Source organism: Meles meles, chromosome 1 (genome assembly GCF_922984935.1).
Source record: "Meles meles chromosome 1, mMelMel3.1 paternal haplotype, whole genome shotgun sequence".
NCBI classification, from domain to species: Eukaryota; Metazoa; Chordata; class Mammalia; order Carnivora; family Mustelidae; genus Meles; species Meles meles.
In genome coordinates this window covers 172,663,327-172,680,182 of record NC_060066.1, presented here as the reverse complement: position 1 = coordinate 172,680,182, position 16,856 = coordinate 172,663,327, and the positions used below count along the sequence as shown (strand labels likewise).

At 48.9% G+C, this 16,856-nt stretch overlaps 1 protein-coding gene across 1 annotated transcript in view; it reads right to left on the bottom strand.

Moving 5' to 3' along the window:
• The window catches only part of DHCR24 (24-dehydrocholesterol reductase), a 29,588-nt gene extending 14,110 nt beyond the window's left edge, over positions 1–15,478 (bottom strand). Inside the window, exons 1-5 of the mRNA XM_046005339.1 lie at positions 15,124–15,478; positions 11,619–11,774; positions 3,367–3,472; positions 2,581–2,699; positions 424–687 (exon numbers count right to left, since the gene is read on the bottom strand). Of these exons, the coding sequence (XP_045861295.1) occupies positions 424–687; positions 2,581–2,699; positions 3,367–3,472; positions 11,619–11,774; positions 15,124–15,354 (876 nt within the window). The 5' untranslated portion in view covers positions 15,355–15,478. The remainder of the gene's footprint in view (positions 1–423; positions 688–2,580; positions 2,700–3,366; positions 3,473–11,618; positions 11,775–15,123) is intronic.
• Between the last annotated feature and the right edge of the window lie 1,378 nt (positions 15,479–16,856).

Here is a 16,856-nt window from a genome sequence, read left to right as displayed (position 1 = left end):
TGTTTGTCCATACAGTCTTCTTTCCTTTTACTCAGGTATACTTGCCAAGTCCTTCATAAACACAAATCCTTTCACATGAGAGGAAAAAGCTGCTACTGAAAATTATACCCAACAGAGCACCTCTCAGTTTCCTCATCTATAAAATGGGGTTCCCGCAAGGATCAAAGTTTACACCTACCAAGAAGCACACACGTATCTGGCAGATCTTCAGTGCAGAGTCAACGGATGCTTCCATCCCCGTCTAAGACAGCTCTGACTGTAGATCCTGGGCCCCAACCCCCGATGGGCCTACTGAGGCCACCACAACCTCAAAGAACATGGCTTCCAGGCAGGGACAGGGTGGGGGAACAGGCTCAGCCCAGCACCCCCCAGGCCTTCCTCCTCCCCAGGCCTTGGCCCTTGGCTGGAGACGCCCTGGCCTACCTTGCTGGGCTCTGCCTCGTCTGTCATGACCCCGGTCATGATGACGGCCTCATCCAGGGAGTAGAGCAGCCCCTCCACGAAGTGATTCTCCTGCCGCTGGGACTCCCGGGTGAACTTGTCGCAGATAGCCTCCAGGCCCCGCACTGGCTCAAACCGCAGCCTGACGTACTTCTTGGCGGGGATGATGCGGATCTCGGCGGCCACCAGGAAGCCCAGGGTCCCACAGGACCACGGCACGGCGTAGAACAGGTCCGAGTTCTCTGACTAGGAGGCAGAGCCAGCACATGCTGAGAGCCCGCACCCCCGAGCCCCGCGGTGGGACGCACAGTCAACGGGGCTGCAGAGACCCCAAGGGCCCCAGCTTACTTTCTGCCCTATCGCTGGCTTGTGTAAACCCTAGCAAGGAACTTCAGAAACAGGACTTTCTGGGCCTGTGTTCCCTCTGCAGCTTCAACTGTCCTCTGGACCAGGGATGCTCACAGAAAGGGCAGCCTCTCCCCTCCACCCAGGTACAGTCCCCGGACCCCAGGCCACCCAGGAAAAGGCCGGGACCAGCACTTCCCAAAGAGCCAAAAATGGGGGATGAAGGGCCAAGGGTCCCAGGCCGGGCTAAGAAAAGAGCTTCCTGGGGGTCAAGGTCAGTTGGGGACATTAGATGGGCCATTACTAAAACTTATAAGCCTTTTACAGTCCATTAGCTGTGGCATCCTCCCCCTGTCCCCTAAGCCCATTTCCACATGAATAATAAGGAAAGTGAGGCTCTAAGAGGTGACATGGCTCCTCCCAAGCGTCCCCCAAGTCCGCACAGAGAGGCCAAGGCTCAGGCAAGGTCACCTAACTCCCGACCCACCATTCTTCCTGCAAGACCTCATCTGGTTCCACAATCTGTTTCTAACCTTATTGTTTCTTGTTCTGGTATTTGTCTTAGAGACAGACAACCAACTTTTCATCTGGCCATTCTCATTTAGGTTCTGTGGGTCTAACAAAGCTCCTTTTGGAAAAGTCCAGTCTCGCCTGGCCCTTCCCCAAGAGGACAGTCCGCTGTGGTCTCTGTTTACGCTGTACACCTTGGTGTGGCCGCAGTGGAGTGCAGGGGTGGGGGCGGGGGACTGGAGCTGGGAAGCTCTGCAGCAGGCTGGCAGAAGTCTCCGGAACAGCAGACGTGGACCATCTGGGTCCCCCTGCCCGACCACACTGCCGGAGAGGAGTAGTAAGTGGGGTCTGCCAGGTGCCCAGCTCTGTGTTAGGGGCTTCGCATATGGCATCTCCTTTCTCCCTAACAGTGTGTTTGTCAGATGAGGAAAATGGGCCTCAGGGAAGGGACGTCATGCATGAATGTTCGTCTCCTTTCTCTGCTGGGAATAAACAGGTCAGAAGGCAGGGCCCAGGCAAGGGTTTAGGAAAACGTGCTGAATCACTGTGAATCCTGAATGGGGGTCTCTCTTGTCTGAGACCCGGGGTCTCAAGCCTGCCCTGGGCTCTTTTCTGTGAGGCCAACCGCCCTGGTGGCTCTCTAAAACATCTTCTTGCAAAGAATGACTCTGTCCCTGCCACCCTGGGGCCCTTTAGCTATGCTCAGAAATCTGAGTTTGTTGCAAGTTTCCATCCTGTCCCACTCATTAGGTAAAATGCCTTACATGTTTGCATGCCCCTTTGGGCAGCAGAATTATCGTTTGTTCTCCAGAACAGCCCCTCTTCCTACTTTTTGAGTTATGTTTCCCAACACTTGGCATAGAACTCTGTGGCTCACTCCCGATGTGCCCGAGAGAGGCAGACTGCTGTAATAAATGTCAAGGGCATTGATCTGGGAGCCTAATAATTTGGGTTTGAATCCCAGCTGTGTGGATTTCCTAGCTGTGTGATCTTGGGCAGGTTTACTAACCTCTCTGTTTTTTAACTTCCTATCTCTAAAATGTGGCTAATAATAGAACCTCATAAAGTTATTCAAGGATTAAATAGTTTAACATATAGGAAGCATTTACAACAGTATCCGAGCACATATAAGGGGCTGTATCAATCTGTTATTATTATGGACACAGACCCCGACCAAACAGATGTGTTTGAAAGGAAGCATCCCCAGGGTCCCTACCTCCCCAGCCCCAGGATCCTTGATGCCCAAGGCAGGCTGGTGGGGTTGTCCCCCATCTCTGAACTCACCGGTGTGCATCGCACAAAGCTTCCATCGGCCAGGACCAGCTCATAGGCTGTGCAGATGTGTTGGAACAGGCCGTATTTGTGGGATGATGACTCGATGCCTGTGCCCATGATCAAGCCCCCTGCAGAGATATGCGTGTTAGCCAAGCAGAGCCATCAAGGTCAGGGGGGGTCAGGTAAAGGAGCTGGGGTTGCTCACAGCACGAGGAAGGTGTGACAGGGCCGGTCACTTGGGGAAGATTTCCATCTCTGTGGATCTGGAGAGCAGGAGAGGGAAGGAGGCTCTCAGACAGGAGCCCGGTGGCTTTCCTGAGGTAGGGGGGCCAGTGAGAGAGCATGTCAAGGGCGCTCACACCCTCACCTCTAGCCAGAACCCGCCTCAATGCCCATGTGCACTCATCTTAAGAAGGACCTTGATGAAATGGGGTTTGGGGGGAGAGGCAGGAAGCTGTGTCCTGTGGGAACAGTTCCAGTTCCTGGAACTGTTCCCCCTAGAGAAGGAAAGGCACTGGGGACCATGAATCCTGCAGAAAGAGAGACAGACTAGACTTATTCTGTGTGCTCCTTAAGTCAGAAATGGGAGTAATGGACATATGTCACGGGATGCAGATTCGCACCAGTGAGGTGCTGCCTGAGGTCAGAAAGGCAGGCAGCCTATGCCCTGTCTTTGGAGATGGATGAGCAGAGACAGTGACTTCTGTCACAGAGAGAACAGCGGCGGCCCTCACGCCTACAGGGGGTGGGCCACAGTGCCTCAGCTCTGACCCTTGGCCCATCTTGAGTCCTCACCCACTGTGAGGTCATCAAGCTCGGGCAACACGGGCAGCGTCCAGCCAATGGAGGTCAGCAGGGCAGTCACCTGACCCATGGTCACCAAGGGCTCCACACGGACAATCTGTTGACACAAGAAGAGAGACCCGGGTCACTGGGAGGCTCCTGGGGCTATTGGGGGCCTCTTCACACAGAAGGAGTCACCCCAGATCTTCCACATGACCACGCAGGATTCCTATGTGCTCCTTGTAGCCTCTTGCTAGAACATGACACTGCCTTTCATTATAGTGAATGTGGTTTCTGGTGCTGCGTCTGCTGGTGTTTGACCTTGTCCTTTCAAGTATCTTTACACTTAATACTTAGCTTATGTCTCTTCCAGACTATTGAAGCAATACTCTCTTATTGATGACATATATGAAGTCATCATCCTACTTCTTCCCGTCATCTTAGCGGTCAGTGTTAATGCTGGAGTGTCCCTACGTTCAGGCTCTTTCCGTCCATGCCTAAATTGTTATTTTGTATGTTGTAATATAACACACACATACATACACACACACATAAATTCAAGCACACATATGCATACCTTTCTGCTTTGCTTTGTAAAATTTAACACCTTGACCATATCCCTTACCATAGAATGTTCTTGGAAGCCACAACTTTTAATGGACACTTCCATGTGCCAACACGTGGACTTCCACTCCTAGCTAACACAGAGCAACAGGGACTCCATTCCTCTTGCTGCCCAAAAGCAAGAAACTGACAAAATGAAACAAGATTTTTCAACATAGCGGGCATCAGGCAATGAAGTTAATGACCGCTGAGAGACAGGAAACAAACAAGGGGAGCTCCGTGAGCGCCTGGGCTGATTCCCTGGAGTCAGGCAGTGCAGGGATCCTGGAAAGGCAGGGGAGCCCAGAGGGCTCTGGGAGGAGTGCAGCAGCAGAACCACGGTGAATAGAGTTTGCAGGACAGAACACTCCGGAGGAGAGACCTGAAGAGAGAGAACTCTGAAACACTGCAAAGGATGCCCACCGAGCATTCAACAGAACACCGGCTGGAGTATACATTGAAGCCAAGGCCAGGGGCTCACCTGGGGAAGGAAAGACTATCTGTTCTCACAAGCCAGACTGGAAAACCTTTTGGTTCACAAGGCAATGGGTAGAGTATGATCTTGCCTCAGCAATGGGGAATAACTACCCCGAGATTAGACACTCCTCTGACCTCACCTGAAAAATCAAGATCGCAACAGGATCAGACTATTTCCCAGTAACAGAGCTGTGTCCCAGAACAAAGCTCAAGAAGATTTATAGAATACAAAAATATCCAGCACCCAACAAGATAAAATTCACAATGTCTAGAATCCAATCAAAGTTTCCCAGGTATGCAAGGAGGCAGGAACATTTGACTCATAACAAGGAGGAAAAACCAATCTGTTCTGATAATATTTTTTTATTTATTTTGATAAAATAGGCCAGATTTGACAGAGATATTAAAGTTAGCCAACAAGAACATTGAAATAATCATTATAAACCCACAGTTATATGACTACATTCCCCATATTCAAAAAGGTAAGTGGAAACATTAAAGTAAGATAGTAAAAATCATCATTAAGATAGTAAAAAGATCCTAATCAAACTTCCAGAAATAAAAACAGCATCTAAGATGAAAGACACACTGGCTGCGATCGACCTTGCCAGAAGAAAGAGCAGTGCACCCAAGCACATAGCAACTGAAACTCTCCTAAAGGAGACACACAAAGAAAGAAAAAATGTTTACAATTTTTACAGGCTATCCATGATCTCAGTTGTGGAACAATTCCAAGAGGTCTCATATGTGTGCGACAGTTCTCAAAGGAGAGCGAGCAGGGGGCAGAAAAAATACTTGAAGAAATAATGACCCCACGTTTACCAAATGCAATGCAAAGTATAATGAATCCCAAGCACAAGAATTAGGAAAAAAATGATACCAAGGCACATCATGATAAAATTGCTCAAAACTAATCATAAAATCTTAGAAACAGCTAAAGGAACAGAAGACAACGTTACATACAGAGGAACAAAGATATAACAATGAGAGGCTTCTTTATGGAAACAATGCAGGAAAGAAGACAGGGAAGCATCTTTAAAGTAGAGGGGGAAAACCCATCAACCTGGAATTTCATACCCAGTGAACACAGCTCTCAAAAATGAAGGCAAGCTCAAATGCGTTAGGATAGATTATCAAAAAGCCAAACAGACAAAAACCCAGAAAATAGCAAGAGGAAGTGAAGATGTGGAGAAATTAAAACCCTCATGTCCTGTTGGTGGGAGTGTAAAATGGTCCATCTGTTGTGGAAAACGGTGTGGTGGATCCTCAAGAAAGATTACACACAGAATTACCATATGGTCTAGCAATTCCACTCTGGCGTATATATCTCAAAGAACTGAAGGGAGGGCTTGAAAAGGTATTCATACATCCACGTCCCCAGGAGCACTATTCACAACAGCTAAAATGTGGGAATAACCCAATGTCCACCCACAGATGAATGAATAAGCAAAACGTGGCACATATACACAATGGAATATTGTTCCACCTTAAAAAGGAAGGAAGTTCTGTAATATGCCATCACATGGATGAACTCTGAAGCTATTAAGCAAAGTAAGATAGGCACAAAAAACCAAATACTGCAGGATTCCACTTTGAGAATACTTAGGGTAGTCAGAATCATAAAGACAGAATCTGTAACCGTGGTCACCCAGGATGGGGGTGAAAAGAGAATGGAGAATTATAGTTTAATAGGTACAAAGTTTCAGTTTTACAAAATGAAAAGAGCTATAGGAATAGATGGTGGGGAGGACTGCACAGCAATGTGAATATATTTAATACCACTTAAGAAATGTGCACTTAAAAATGGTTAAGATGATTAGGGTGCCTGGCTAGCTTGGTTGGTGGAGCATGTGACTTTGATCTCGGGGTCATGAATTCAAATCCCATGCTGGGCGCGGAGCCTACTTTAAAAAAAAGGTTAAGATGAGAAATTTCATGTTACATATAGTCTCTCAAAATAAAAGTTGGAAAAGATATGGAGGCAAAAAAAGAAATGTTTTGAGACATTTAATAGCTAAAGGATTCATCCCCAGCAAAATCACCATACAAGAAATGTCAAGAGTCCCTTCAGGCAAAAGGAAAACGAACCCAGATAGAAATACAAATCTACACAAGAGAATGAAGAAATGGTAACTACATAGGTAAGTACATAAGATTTTTTATTATTTATATCTCCTTAAAAGATATTGGACTATCAAATAATAATGCACTGTGTGGTTTACAACATATAAAACTGTGACAAAAATAGCACAAACGTGCGGAGGAAAGAACAGGAAGTGTATTACTGTAAGATTCTTAAAATATACATGACATAGGATGCTACCACTTGAAGGTAGACTGTGATAAGTGAAATGCAAACTATACATCCCAAAACAACTGCTAAAAGAACAAAACAAAGTCCCAGCTAATCAGCCACCAAAGAGCTAAAATAGGTTTTCGAAAACTATTTAGTAATCCAAAAGAAGACAGAAAAAAAGAGAAAGGGAACAAAACACAAAGGGGTAAATAGAAAACAAAGAACAGGGGTGTCTGGGTGGCTCCACCGATTAGGCATACAACTTTTTTTTTTTTTTTTTTTTTAAGATTTTATTTGAGGAGGGGAGGAGGGAGAAGGAGACTCTCTGCTAAGCAGAGAGCCCGATGTGGGGCTCGATCCCAGGACCCTGAGATCATGACCTGAGCCAAAGGCAGAGGATTAACCCACTGAGCCACCCAGGTGCTGCAAGCATCCATCTCTTGATCTCTGCTCATGTCTTAATCTTAGGGTCTGGCATGCTGGGCTCCCAACTGGGTGTGGAGCCTACTTTAAGAAAAACAGAACAAGGTGACAGATTTGAGCCAGGCTTTACTGATAACAACATTAAATGAAAATGTGTGTGGTTTTTGTTTGTTTGTTTTTAGAGAGAGTGTGAAGGGGGGGAGGGTGCAGAAAGAGAGGGAGAGACTCTCAAGCAGATTCTGTGCTGAGCGTGGAGCCTGACACAGGGCTGGGTCTCACCACCCTGAGATCAGAACCTGAGCCAAAATCAAGAATAGGACACTCAACCGACTGAGCCACCCAGGTGCCCCTGGAAATGGTTTTAACATCTTGATTGAAGGCAGAGATTGTCAGATTGTATTAAAAAGCAGTATCTAAGCATATGCTGCCTACAAGAAACAATGTAAAGGTACACCATACCACCACTGGTTGAAAGATAGCTGGAGTGGCTTTATTAATAATATCAGACAAAGTAGATTTCAGAGCGAAGAAGATAACTAGGAATAACACCAGTCATTTCATAATGGTAAAGGGATTCATCAAGAGGACATAAAAATCCTAAACATTTATATACCTCTTAACAGCGCCGCAAAAGGCATGCAGCAAAACCAGATGGAGCTATAAAAGAAATAAATCCACAATCATAGGCAGAGATTTCAATACCTCTTTTTTTTAAATATATATATATATTTTTTTTAAAGATTTTATTTATTTATTTGACAGAGAGAGATCACAAGTAGGCAGAGAGGCAGGCAGAGAGAGAGGAGGAAGCAGGCTCCCTGCGGAGCAGAGAGCCCGATGCGGGGCTCGATCCCAGGACCCCGAGATCATGACCCGAGCCGAAGGCAGCGGCTTAATCCACTGAGCCACCCAGGCGCCCCTTTAAATATATTTTTAAAGATTTTTATTTATTTATTTGACAGAGAGACATACAGTGAGAGAGGGAACACAAGCAGGGCGAGTAGGAGAGGGAGAAGCTGGTTCCCCGCTGAGAGCAGGGAGCAGGGAGCCTAATGCGGGGCTCGATCTCAGGGCCCTGGCATCATGACCTGAGTGGAAGGCAGATGCTTAATGACTGAGCCACCCAAGCACCCCTCAATACCTCTTTCAATCATTGACAGAACAGAGAGAAAATCTGTTATCAACCACCTTGACCATAACGGACATTTACAGTACACACCATCCCAAAACAGCAGAATATGCATTTTTTTAAAAATGCACAAGGAACATTTACCAAGACAGCCATATTCTGGGCCATAAAATAAATCTCAATAAGTTGAAAAGTATTCTGATCATATAAAGCATGTTTTCTAACAATAACTGAATTAAATTAGAAATCGGCAATAGAAAGATCTCTGGAAAATTCCCAAATATTTGGAAACTGAATAACATGCTTCTAAATAACCCATGGGTGAAAACAACATCAAAAGGGAAACCAGAAAGTATTATGAACTGAATGGAGATGAAAAGATTCAAAATGTGTGGGATGGTTTTAAAAACAGTGCTTATGGGATGCCTGGGTGGCTCAGTTGGTTAAGCGGCTGCCTTCGGCTCAGGTCATGATCCCAGCATCCTGGGACCGAGTCCCACATCGGGACTCCGTGCTGGGCGGGGAGCCTGCTTCTCTCTCTGTCTCTGCCTGCCTCTCTGTCTGCCTGTGCTCACTCTCTCTCTCTCTCTGACAAATAAATAAATAAAATCTAAAAAAAAAAAATAAATAAATAAAAACAGTGCTTAGGGGGAAATTTATAGCACTAAACACCTATATTAGAAAAAAAGAAAGGCCTAAGTCAATGACCTTAGCTTTCACTTAAAGAACTAGACCAAGAAGAGTAAATTAAATGCAAATCAGTAAAAGATAGGAATTAACAAAGATCAAAGCAGAAGTCAATGAAATAGAAAATAAGCAAAGTAAAAATAGAGAAAAACCAATGAAACCCAAAGCTACTTCTTTGAGAAGATCAGTACAGTTGATTAACCTCTAGCCAGACTGGCCAGGAAGAAAAGAGAGTAGTCACAAATGACCAATATCAGGAACGAAACATGTGACAGCACTACGGGCTTTACAGGTATTCAAAAGACAGTAGGAATATTACTTAAAACAGACAAATACCTGCAGAGACATAAAACGCCAAAGTTCACCAAGATGAAACAACTGAAGAGACACAGGGCTATTTAAAAAATTAATTTATAAATTAACTAATTGTAACTTATAAATTAATTTATAAATAAATAAATTAATAAAAACTTGCTCACAAAGAAAACTTCAGGCACAGATGGTTTCACTGATTAATTCTGCTAAATATTGTGTGAAGAAATAAAACCAATTTTATATAAACTCCTCCAGAAAAATGAAAAGAAAGGAATACTTCCCAATTCATTCTTAGGGACTTATGAATCTACAGTAATCAAGACCGTATGGCACTGGCATACAGATGGGCAAATAGATCAACGGAACAGAAGAGTCCAGAAGCAGACCTATAGACATGGACAACTGATTTTTAACAAAGGAGCAGAGGCAGTTCAGTAAAGAAAAGATGATCTCTTCAATAAAAGGGGACAGAACAATAGGAAATGTACATGCAAAAAAATTTTTTCTCATTCCTATTTCACACCACATGCAAAAATTAACTCAAAATGGATCATGGTCCTAAACGCAAAACAGAAAACCATAATACTTCTAGAAGACAACAGGATTAGGGCAAGACACCTTAAAGAAGACATCACAAACATGATCTATGGAAGAAATTGCTATACTGCACTCCACCAAAATTAAAAATTTATGGTTTTCAAAAGAGAAGTCAAAAACTGGGAGAAAATATTTGCCAACTATGTATCTGATGAAGGACTTGTTTCTAGAAATATAGTAAGAAAACAAACCCAAGAAAAAATTTTAGCTTAAGATTTCAACAGGTAATTCACCAAAAAAGATCTACAAGTGGCAAATATGCCCATGAAAAGACGCCCAACATCATTAATCATTAGAAAAATGGAAGTTAAAACCACAATGAGTTACCATTACACACCTATTAGAACCACTCAAATTAAGAAGACCGACCATACCAAGTCTACAATCACGTGGAGCCATGGGAACACCCATGAGAATGTAAAATGCTACAGGCACTTTGGAAAACGATCGAACAGTTTCTTAAAAAGTGAACTGCACACCTGTCATATGATCTAGCTACTCCACTTCCAGTTTTTAACCCCCCAAAAGGGAAAAGTCTATGTCCATACAAAGAATGTACATAAATGCTCCCCGCCACTTTGCTTGTCACAGCCCCCAACTGGAAACAGCCCAAACGTCCATCAGTAAGTTAATGGATAAACAAACTGTGATCTCTGCATACACCGGAACATCACTTTCAGTAAGGCAGCATGCACTTCTGATGCACGCTTCCTCAGAGTAATTATGCTGAGTCAAAGACGCCAGACAAAATAAAAAAAGGGTACATAATGACTCCACTTACATAAAACTTAAAAACTAGTGATGCAAAGCAGGTCCTTATTTGCTTAGGAATGTGGGCGCGGCGGGGAAGAGACAGGGAGGGGGCCAAACAGGGATTAGCAAGGGCCACAAAGAAACTTTTGGGGGCAACGGGTATGTTCACTGTCTTGGTGGTGGTAATGGCCTCACAGCTGCAGACATACACCAAAGTTTATTATCACTGGACACCTGTGTAGTATTGCATACCAAGTGTCTGTCAATAACGCTGCTTGGATAAAAAGGAAAGACACAGGGACATTAAGCAACATGACCAAGGCCTCACATCAAAATGCTAGCATGTGGATACATCCTATCTAATAACTCCTTACCATTAGGATATTGTGTGGTCTTCCGTTAGAAATAAAGGTGTGATAGGAAGGAAGGAAGGAAGGAGGAGAGGGAGGGAGAAGAAGGTGGGAGGGAGCGAGAAGAAGAGGGAGGGAGGAAGGAAGGAAGGAGTGACACAATCCCTCTGTGTTATCCTTGATTTAAATTTATCTCCTTTTTCCTTGTGCCAGGTTTCAAGAGAAATTACTGGATAGGCCAAAGACTACACACATGTGTAAGGCTATTAACAAGTGGGTCCCCAGGAAGCCTGGGAGAAGGCCCACCCTCCCCGTCACTTCCATAGCCCACAGCACACTTCCTTACTGGGAAGGGATAAACAGGTTCCATTTTGTCTCTCATCTTTGCCCATGATTTCCCCATCCCTTTTTCCTGGGGAACTGCTGATAACCAAACGAGTCTCCCCGAGTCCAGTGTGCCCACCTGGGGGATGGGGCTCTGACTGATCTCTTCCAAAGCTATGAGGTTTTGAAGGAAGGCAGAGCCTTCTGTGAGGCCTGGGGTCCTCTTGGTTACAGTTGTCTCCCTGGGAGTCACCCCTGCCAGGGATAGTAGCTACCTGCTCCCAGAGCCCGGGAATTGGGCCCTTCTCACCTGTTTCTTGGTGTCTACCTCCAGAATGTCCATCAGGTTGATCATGATGTTTTTGTGTGTCTTCTTGTACTTCCCAACCCGCAGCGAGACCGTGAGCCAGCCAGGGCGTCCCGTGCACATGAAGGTTTTGCTGCCCTGCTCCTTCCATTCCCGCACCTGCAACCGGGGGACAGAAGCTCAGCTGGCCCTGGCAGGGGCGGGGGGAGCCCCAGGGCAGCCTGCAGCCCAGCTTTAAGGGGAGGGAGCTTGGAGGGATGCCCTCATGTGTCATCAAACATTTAGTGAGCCCCCGCATCCTGCCGGGCCGTGGAAGGCTCACAGCCCTTTCCCTCTAGGGAGGCCAGCGGAAAGGCTGATGGGCTGCCCCGCCACCGGGCTGCCCCACCAGCGAGCAGGATGGAAAGGGAGTGAAAATCCAGGATCAAAGTGCTTACATAAACAACCTGGGAAGCTCAGGAAAGGCTTTGTGGCGGTAATGATAGAGCTCTACCCGAGATAACTATCTCCTGGGTGCCCCGCACTATACACTGTCTCTTTACTTCTCACAACAACCCCAGGAGCAGGGGATGGCCAGCCCCCTCCTGTAGGGGAAAAGGCTGAGAAGCAAAAGAACTTGGTCCCTCAACAAGTGAAGGGCGGAGCCCGGATTCATAACCCGGGCTGCCCGACTCCAGGCCTGGGAAGACAGACGGGCCGGTGTTTAATAGTCAAGAACAGAGTAACAGTTACCACTTACTGGGCCTAGGTGCCAAGCCCTGTTCCAAGCATGTGTATGTGTTAATTTGTATGTCACTTGGAAGGGGAGAGAAGGGGCAGGGAAGGCCCACCAAGCCGATGGAAGGAAGAGTTTTTTTGCAAAACCTCCACCGTAAGTGCCCGGGACACATAACGCAGAGAACAAATGGCCTAGGAGATGCCAAGCCCATCAGGAACACAGGAGAACATCCCTTCCTACAGAGATGGACATCAGTTGCTGTGGCCTCACTATCCGTCTCCTCTTCATATGCTTCTAATAGTCCCATCCTCCTTTGGTCCAGAGGAAGCTGAGTCTCCTCCTCCCTTGGAGGAGGCCCCAGAAGGTGGGCCCATGACTAAGGTCTGATTTCAACCTTCTGGCCATATAGGATGGGCCTAAGGGCTAAGTCAAGACAATAAGGCCAATTCTAGGAGAGGCAGTCTCTTTTTACTGGGATCGCTGAGCTGGTTGGATGAAACTGCTGGGGTTTCCACGGGGAGATGGGCTTCCCTGAGAAAAGAGGTCAACCCAAAGGAAAGCCGAGCCAGCAGATGGTGGACAGATGGAAAACTAGAGATGGGGGACAGGGGCTCCTGGATCCAATCATACCTGGGCTTTTCAGGACCTGAGTCAATACAGTCCCTCTCTGCTTAGGCCAGTCTGAGTTGAGTTCCTATCACATGCAACAAGAGTAGTGGAGGAGAATGTGTTGAAGCTGATGGGACAAACAGGTCAACATGGGGGACAGCTTTCCTAACCTTCAGAGGCCAGGATGCCCTGTGGATGGACGTGTACGAGCAGAGGAGGGTGACTGAGGAAGATTCCTGTGAAGGGACCAGAAAGCGGATTCCATGATCATCCAGCCCCCGCCTGACTCTGCGATCCCAAGGCTGCATACATCCTCAGTGGTGTGGGAAATGGATTGTGGGTGCTGCATTCCAGCTGTTGGGTGGGCCGCGTGAAGGCAGTATGGAAGCCTTAAAGCCTGAAGCACCGGTTGGACGGGATCCCGATGGGAACCGAGCAAGAATTTGGGCCAGGAGGCAAGGTTGTACAAAGTCCCTCTTGTGAATACATGCAAGCCAGAGAGAGACAGGGAGGGTCAAGAAGAAGGGTAACAAGTCAGGGGCTATTAGCACATGCCCGGTGTGAGGCCACAGAACCAAATCTGCTAGGTGGAATGGGAAGGGATGGGAAAGGAGAAAGGTCAGAGTTCAGGTTCCAAAACCAGGCTGACCTGGGTTCCAGCCCCATTTACTATCTGGGATCACCTTGAACACATGACTACCGCTTCAGCCTCAATTTTTCCCATCTGTAAAACAGGTACATCTTCCTGTCCAGTGAGAATGTTTGGCTTAGTTTAGGTAAACAGGGGCTCCATACCCACTCAATAGTGTGGGGAATGGATTGTGGGGGCTGCATTCCAGCTGCTCTGTGGGCCGCATGAAGGTAGTGTGGAACCCTTAAAGCCTGAACTACCAGTTGGGCTGGATCCTGATGGGAACCGAGCAAGATTTTGGGCTGGGAGGCAATGTTGTACAAAGTCCCTGGGCTGCTCTGGCCTAGACCCCAGGGGCCAGAGGTGAGTTAGACAGCGGTCCCTGCCTTCCAGAAGCTCACACTCGGGACTGGAGGGGGATGGGAGAATGACAAACAAGTAAATGGGAGAATCTGAACCATAGAAAGAGTTAGGAAAGAGGGCGCAGTGGGGGAGGGAGGGTAGGCAGGGCTCTGGAGCTGTGACTGTGACCAGCTGAACACAGGGCTGCCCGTGCAAAGCACTTCCAGATGTTGCATTCTGCCACCAGCCCAAGGTCTTAGCCCTCCTAGGAGCCACCCCTCCTAGGGGTGGCTGGCAGCATCCATCTTCCCCCTCTTGCTTGCAGCACCCACGAAGGCGCCCACAGAACATGGAGGTGGCTACACGGGCGCTGAGAGCCTTGGCAGGAAATAGAAGCCCTTTGGAACCTGACACTCCTAAGAGGAACCTAAGGAGGGGCAGAAGGAGCCAAGAAAACGCCCAGGCCCGAAAGCCCCAGGGCAACCGTGGGAGCGGAGCAGGAGGCCCCACTGTGAGCGGCAGCAGGGCCCAGGCTCTGCGGGCGCCCCCCCCAAGGGTGTACAGAGTTAATGGGGATGCCTCCTCAAGGATTAAGGGTCGCCGGGGGCCCAGGGCTACGAGGCTCTTCACCCTGGCTCCGGGCTACCTTCTCACTTTTTAGTCCTTCCTTCCAAATGAGTCCAGCGCTCCTCCTTGCTGCTACAGAGTCAACTCTAAACTCAAGACCCCGCCCCAACCCAGTTCCGAAGGGACTTTCCAACCTTTTCGCCCTTTGGGGCTTGGCTCACATCCAAAGCTTCACCTGACACACCTTCCTCCTATCAATTCCCCTACTTCCCAGTCTCTAGTGCCTGCGCCACCTCCCTGAAGCCCTCCCGTCTTCGAGACCGCTTGGGCCTGCAGGCAGCCACCTGTACACCGCTCACCCTCCCCTATCTCGTGATCCTTTATATCCCCCTGGGCAAGCCGCACGTGCTCCGCACAGAGTAGACACTCTGAAAACACCTAAACGTTCGTGCCCTGAACGCCTTCGCTCACTCCATTCCCTCCGCGGGAAGCCCCCACCATCACGCTCTGAGTTCAAATCCCCCTCGAACGCTTGCCGCCGCCTCGGCGAAGTCTGGGCTCCCGGGGCGCCGCACGCCACCCCGCGCACACCGCCGGCCGAGTCCCGCGGAGCCGTTCCCGCCCCGCCCGGCGCCGCTCACCTGCTTCTGGATGTCCCGCACGCGCTGCCCGTGCAGCCGAGGCGCGCTGCTGAGCTTGAACACCACCCAGGCGCGCACGTAGTAGTAGATGTCGAAGATAAGCGAGAGCGGCAGGAGGAAGAGGCACACGAACACCCAGCGCTGGTGGATGAGCACGAACTCCAGCCCTTTCACGCGGACCCAGAGCAGGAAGAGCAGCGCGCACACAGCCAGCGACACGGCGGGCTCCATGGTGGGGCCGGCGGCGCGCCGCGCGGGGGAGGGGGGATGCCGGCTCGCGCCGCCTGTCACCGCCACCCGCTCCGCGCCCGCCTGCGCCCGCGCCGCCCGCCGCTGGTTCCCGGGGAGTCGAGGGGTCGCCTCGCCGCCTTGCGATTGGCTCGGGTCGCAAAGGTTCGGTGGGCCGAGACCCGGCCGGCGACCAATGGCGAGCCGCGCCGGGGATCGGACCAGGAAGCCGCTGCTTTTATTGGTTGCGGGAGTCAGGCCGCTCCACCCTCTCCTCGCCGACGCGCGGGGAGGGCTGGCTCGGGAACACGCGCGCTGGTGGGGTCAACTGTGCCCTGCGGCGAGGGAGGCTGCGGGGGGCGCCGGCGGCCGCAGTGGAGGGGCCGCGTGCTGCAGCAGCTCCTCCTCAAGTGGCGCATCGTGCGGTTACGCGTTGGGTTGGTTAACTCCGAAGGGGTGCGCTGGGGGCGCCCCCGGGGCAGGGTCAGTCGCCCTGACTATCTCCTGACCCGACCGGGGAGAGTGCAAACTTGGCCCTGGCCGGGGCAGTCAGGTCGCTCTGTACCCGCAAGGCCACTGGGTGCACCTTTTCCATTTCTCGAGGCGCTCTCCGTAGATTCCTTTGAGTTCTATGGCAGTTCTGGACGGTGGGCACCCTCCCCTCTTTTACACTTGGCTGAGGCAGATAGGGAGGACTGGCAGGGAAAGAAGGAAGGGAGGACCCCCAGCTGGCTCTGGCAGGCCACTGTGCAGGACAGTGTGGAGGGGTGGGGATGGGAGGAGTCGGGTCGAGTGCTCCAGGGCAGCCGGGACCACGGAGCAGTGACTTACCAGCAAAAGGTTAAATCCAGTGTCACTTGCGTTTCACCTTGATTCTGAGACCTTCATCTCTTCTGAAATTTTAGAAAGTTTAGGAGGTTTTATTTTAAGAGCTAAACCTGACTAATCAGGTCCTACACTGGCTTTGCTTACAGAACCATTTTCTCTCTTTCATCTCTGCTGGAACATGCACTGTTAGGAGGTTCCCTGGGCCCCATGATCCCTCATTTTTTTCAGTGCCTTTGCTCCAGCTGGCACCTCTAGAATGTCCTTACCCATCCCCTTCACAGAGCTAAACTTAAACATCCCCAAAGCCTGCTCAGGGCTATCTCTAGAACTACATTTATGGCACTCCCTCCTCCTTTCAGGTGCTCATAAAATAAAGTGCATCCATCATGATTCTTACATCTTATTTTGTAATTGTCTCTTTATGTGTTACCCTGGCCGACGGAGCTTTAGGGCACAGGATGTCTCCTCGTTTGTTCGCTTTTGTGTTTCCAGTTTCTAGCACAGTGCTTGGTGCCAGTAAACACCCCAGGATTTGTTGACCAATGAATGGATGAACAATGTAGGCAGAGGCTCAAATATTCGATAACGATGAAAGTCCAGATGGCGTGGGGCTGTTTGGATTGAGTTTTAAAAACGAATAGTCTTAGATCTGTGTTGTCTTACACAACAGCCACTAG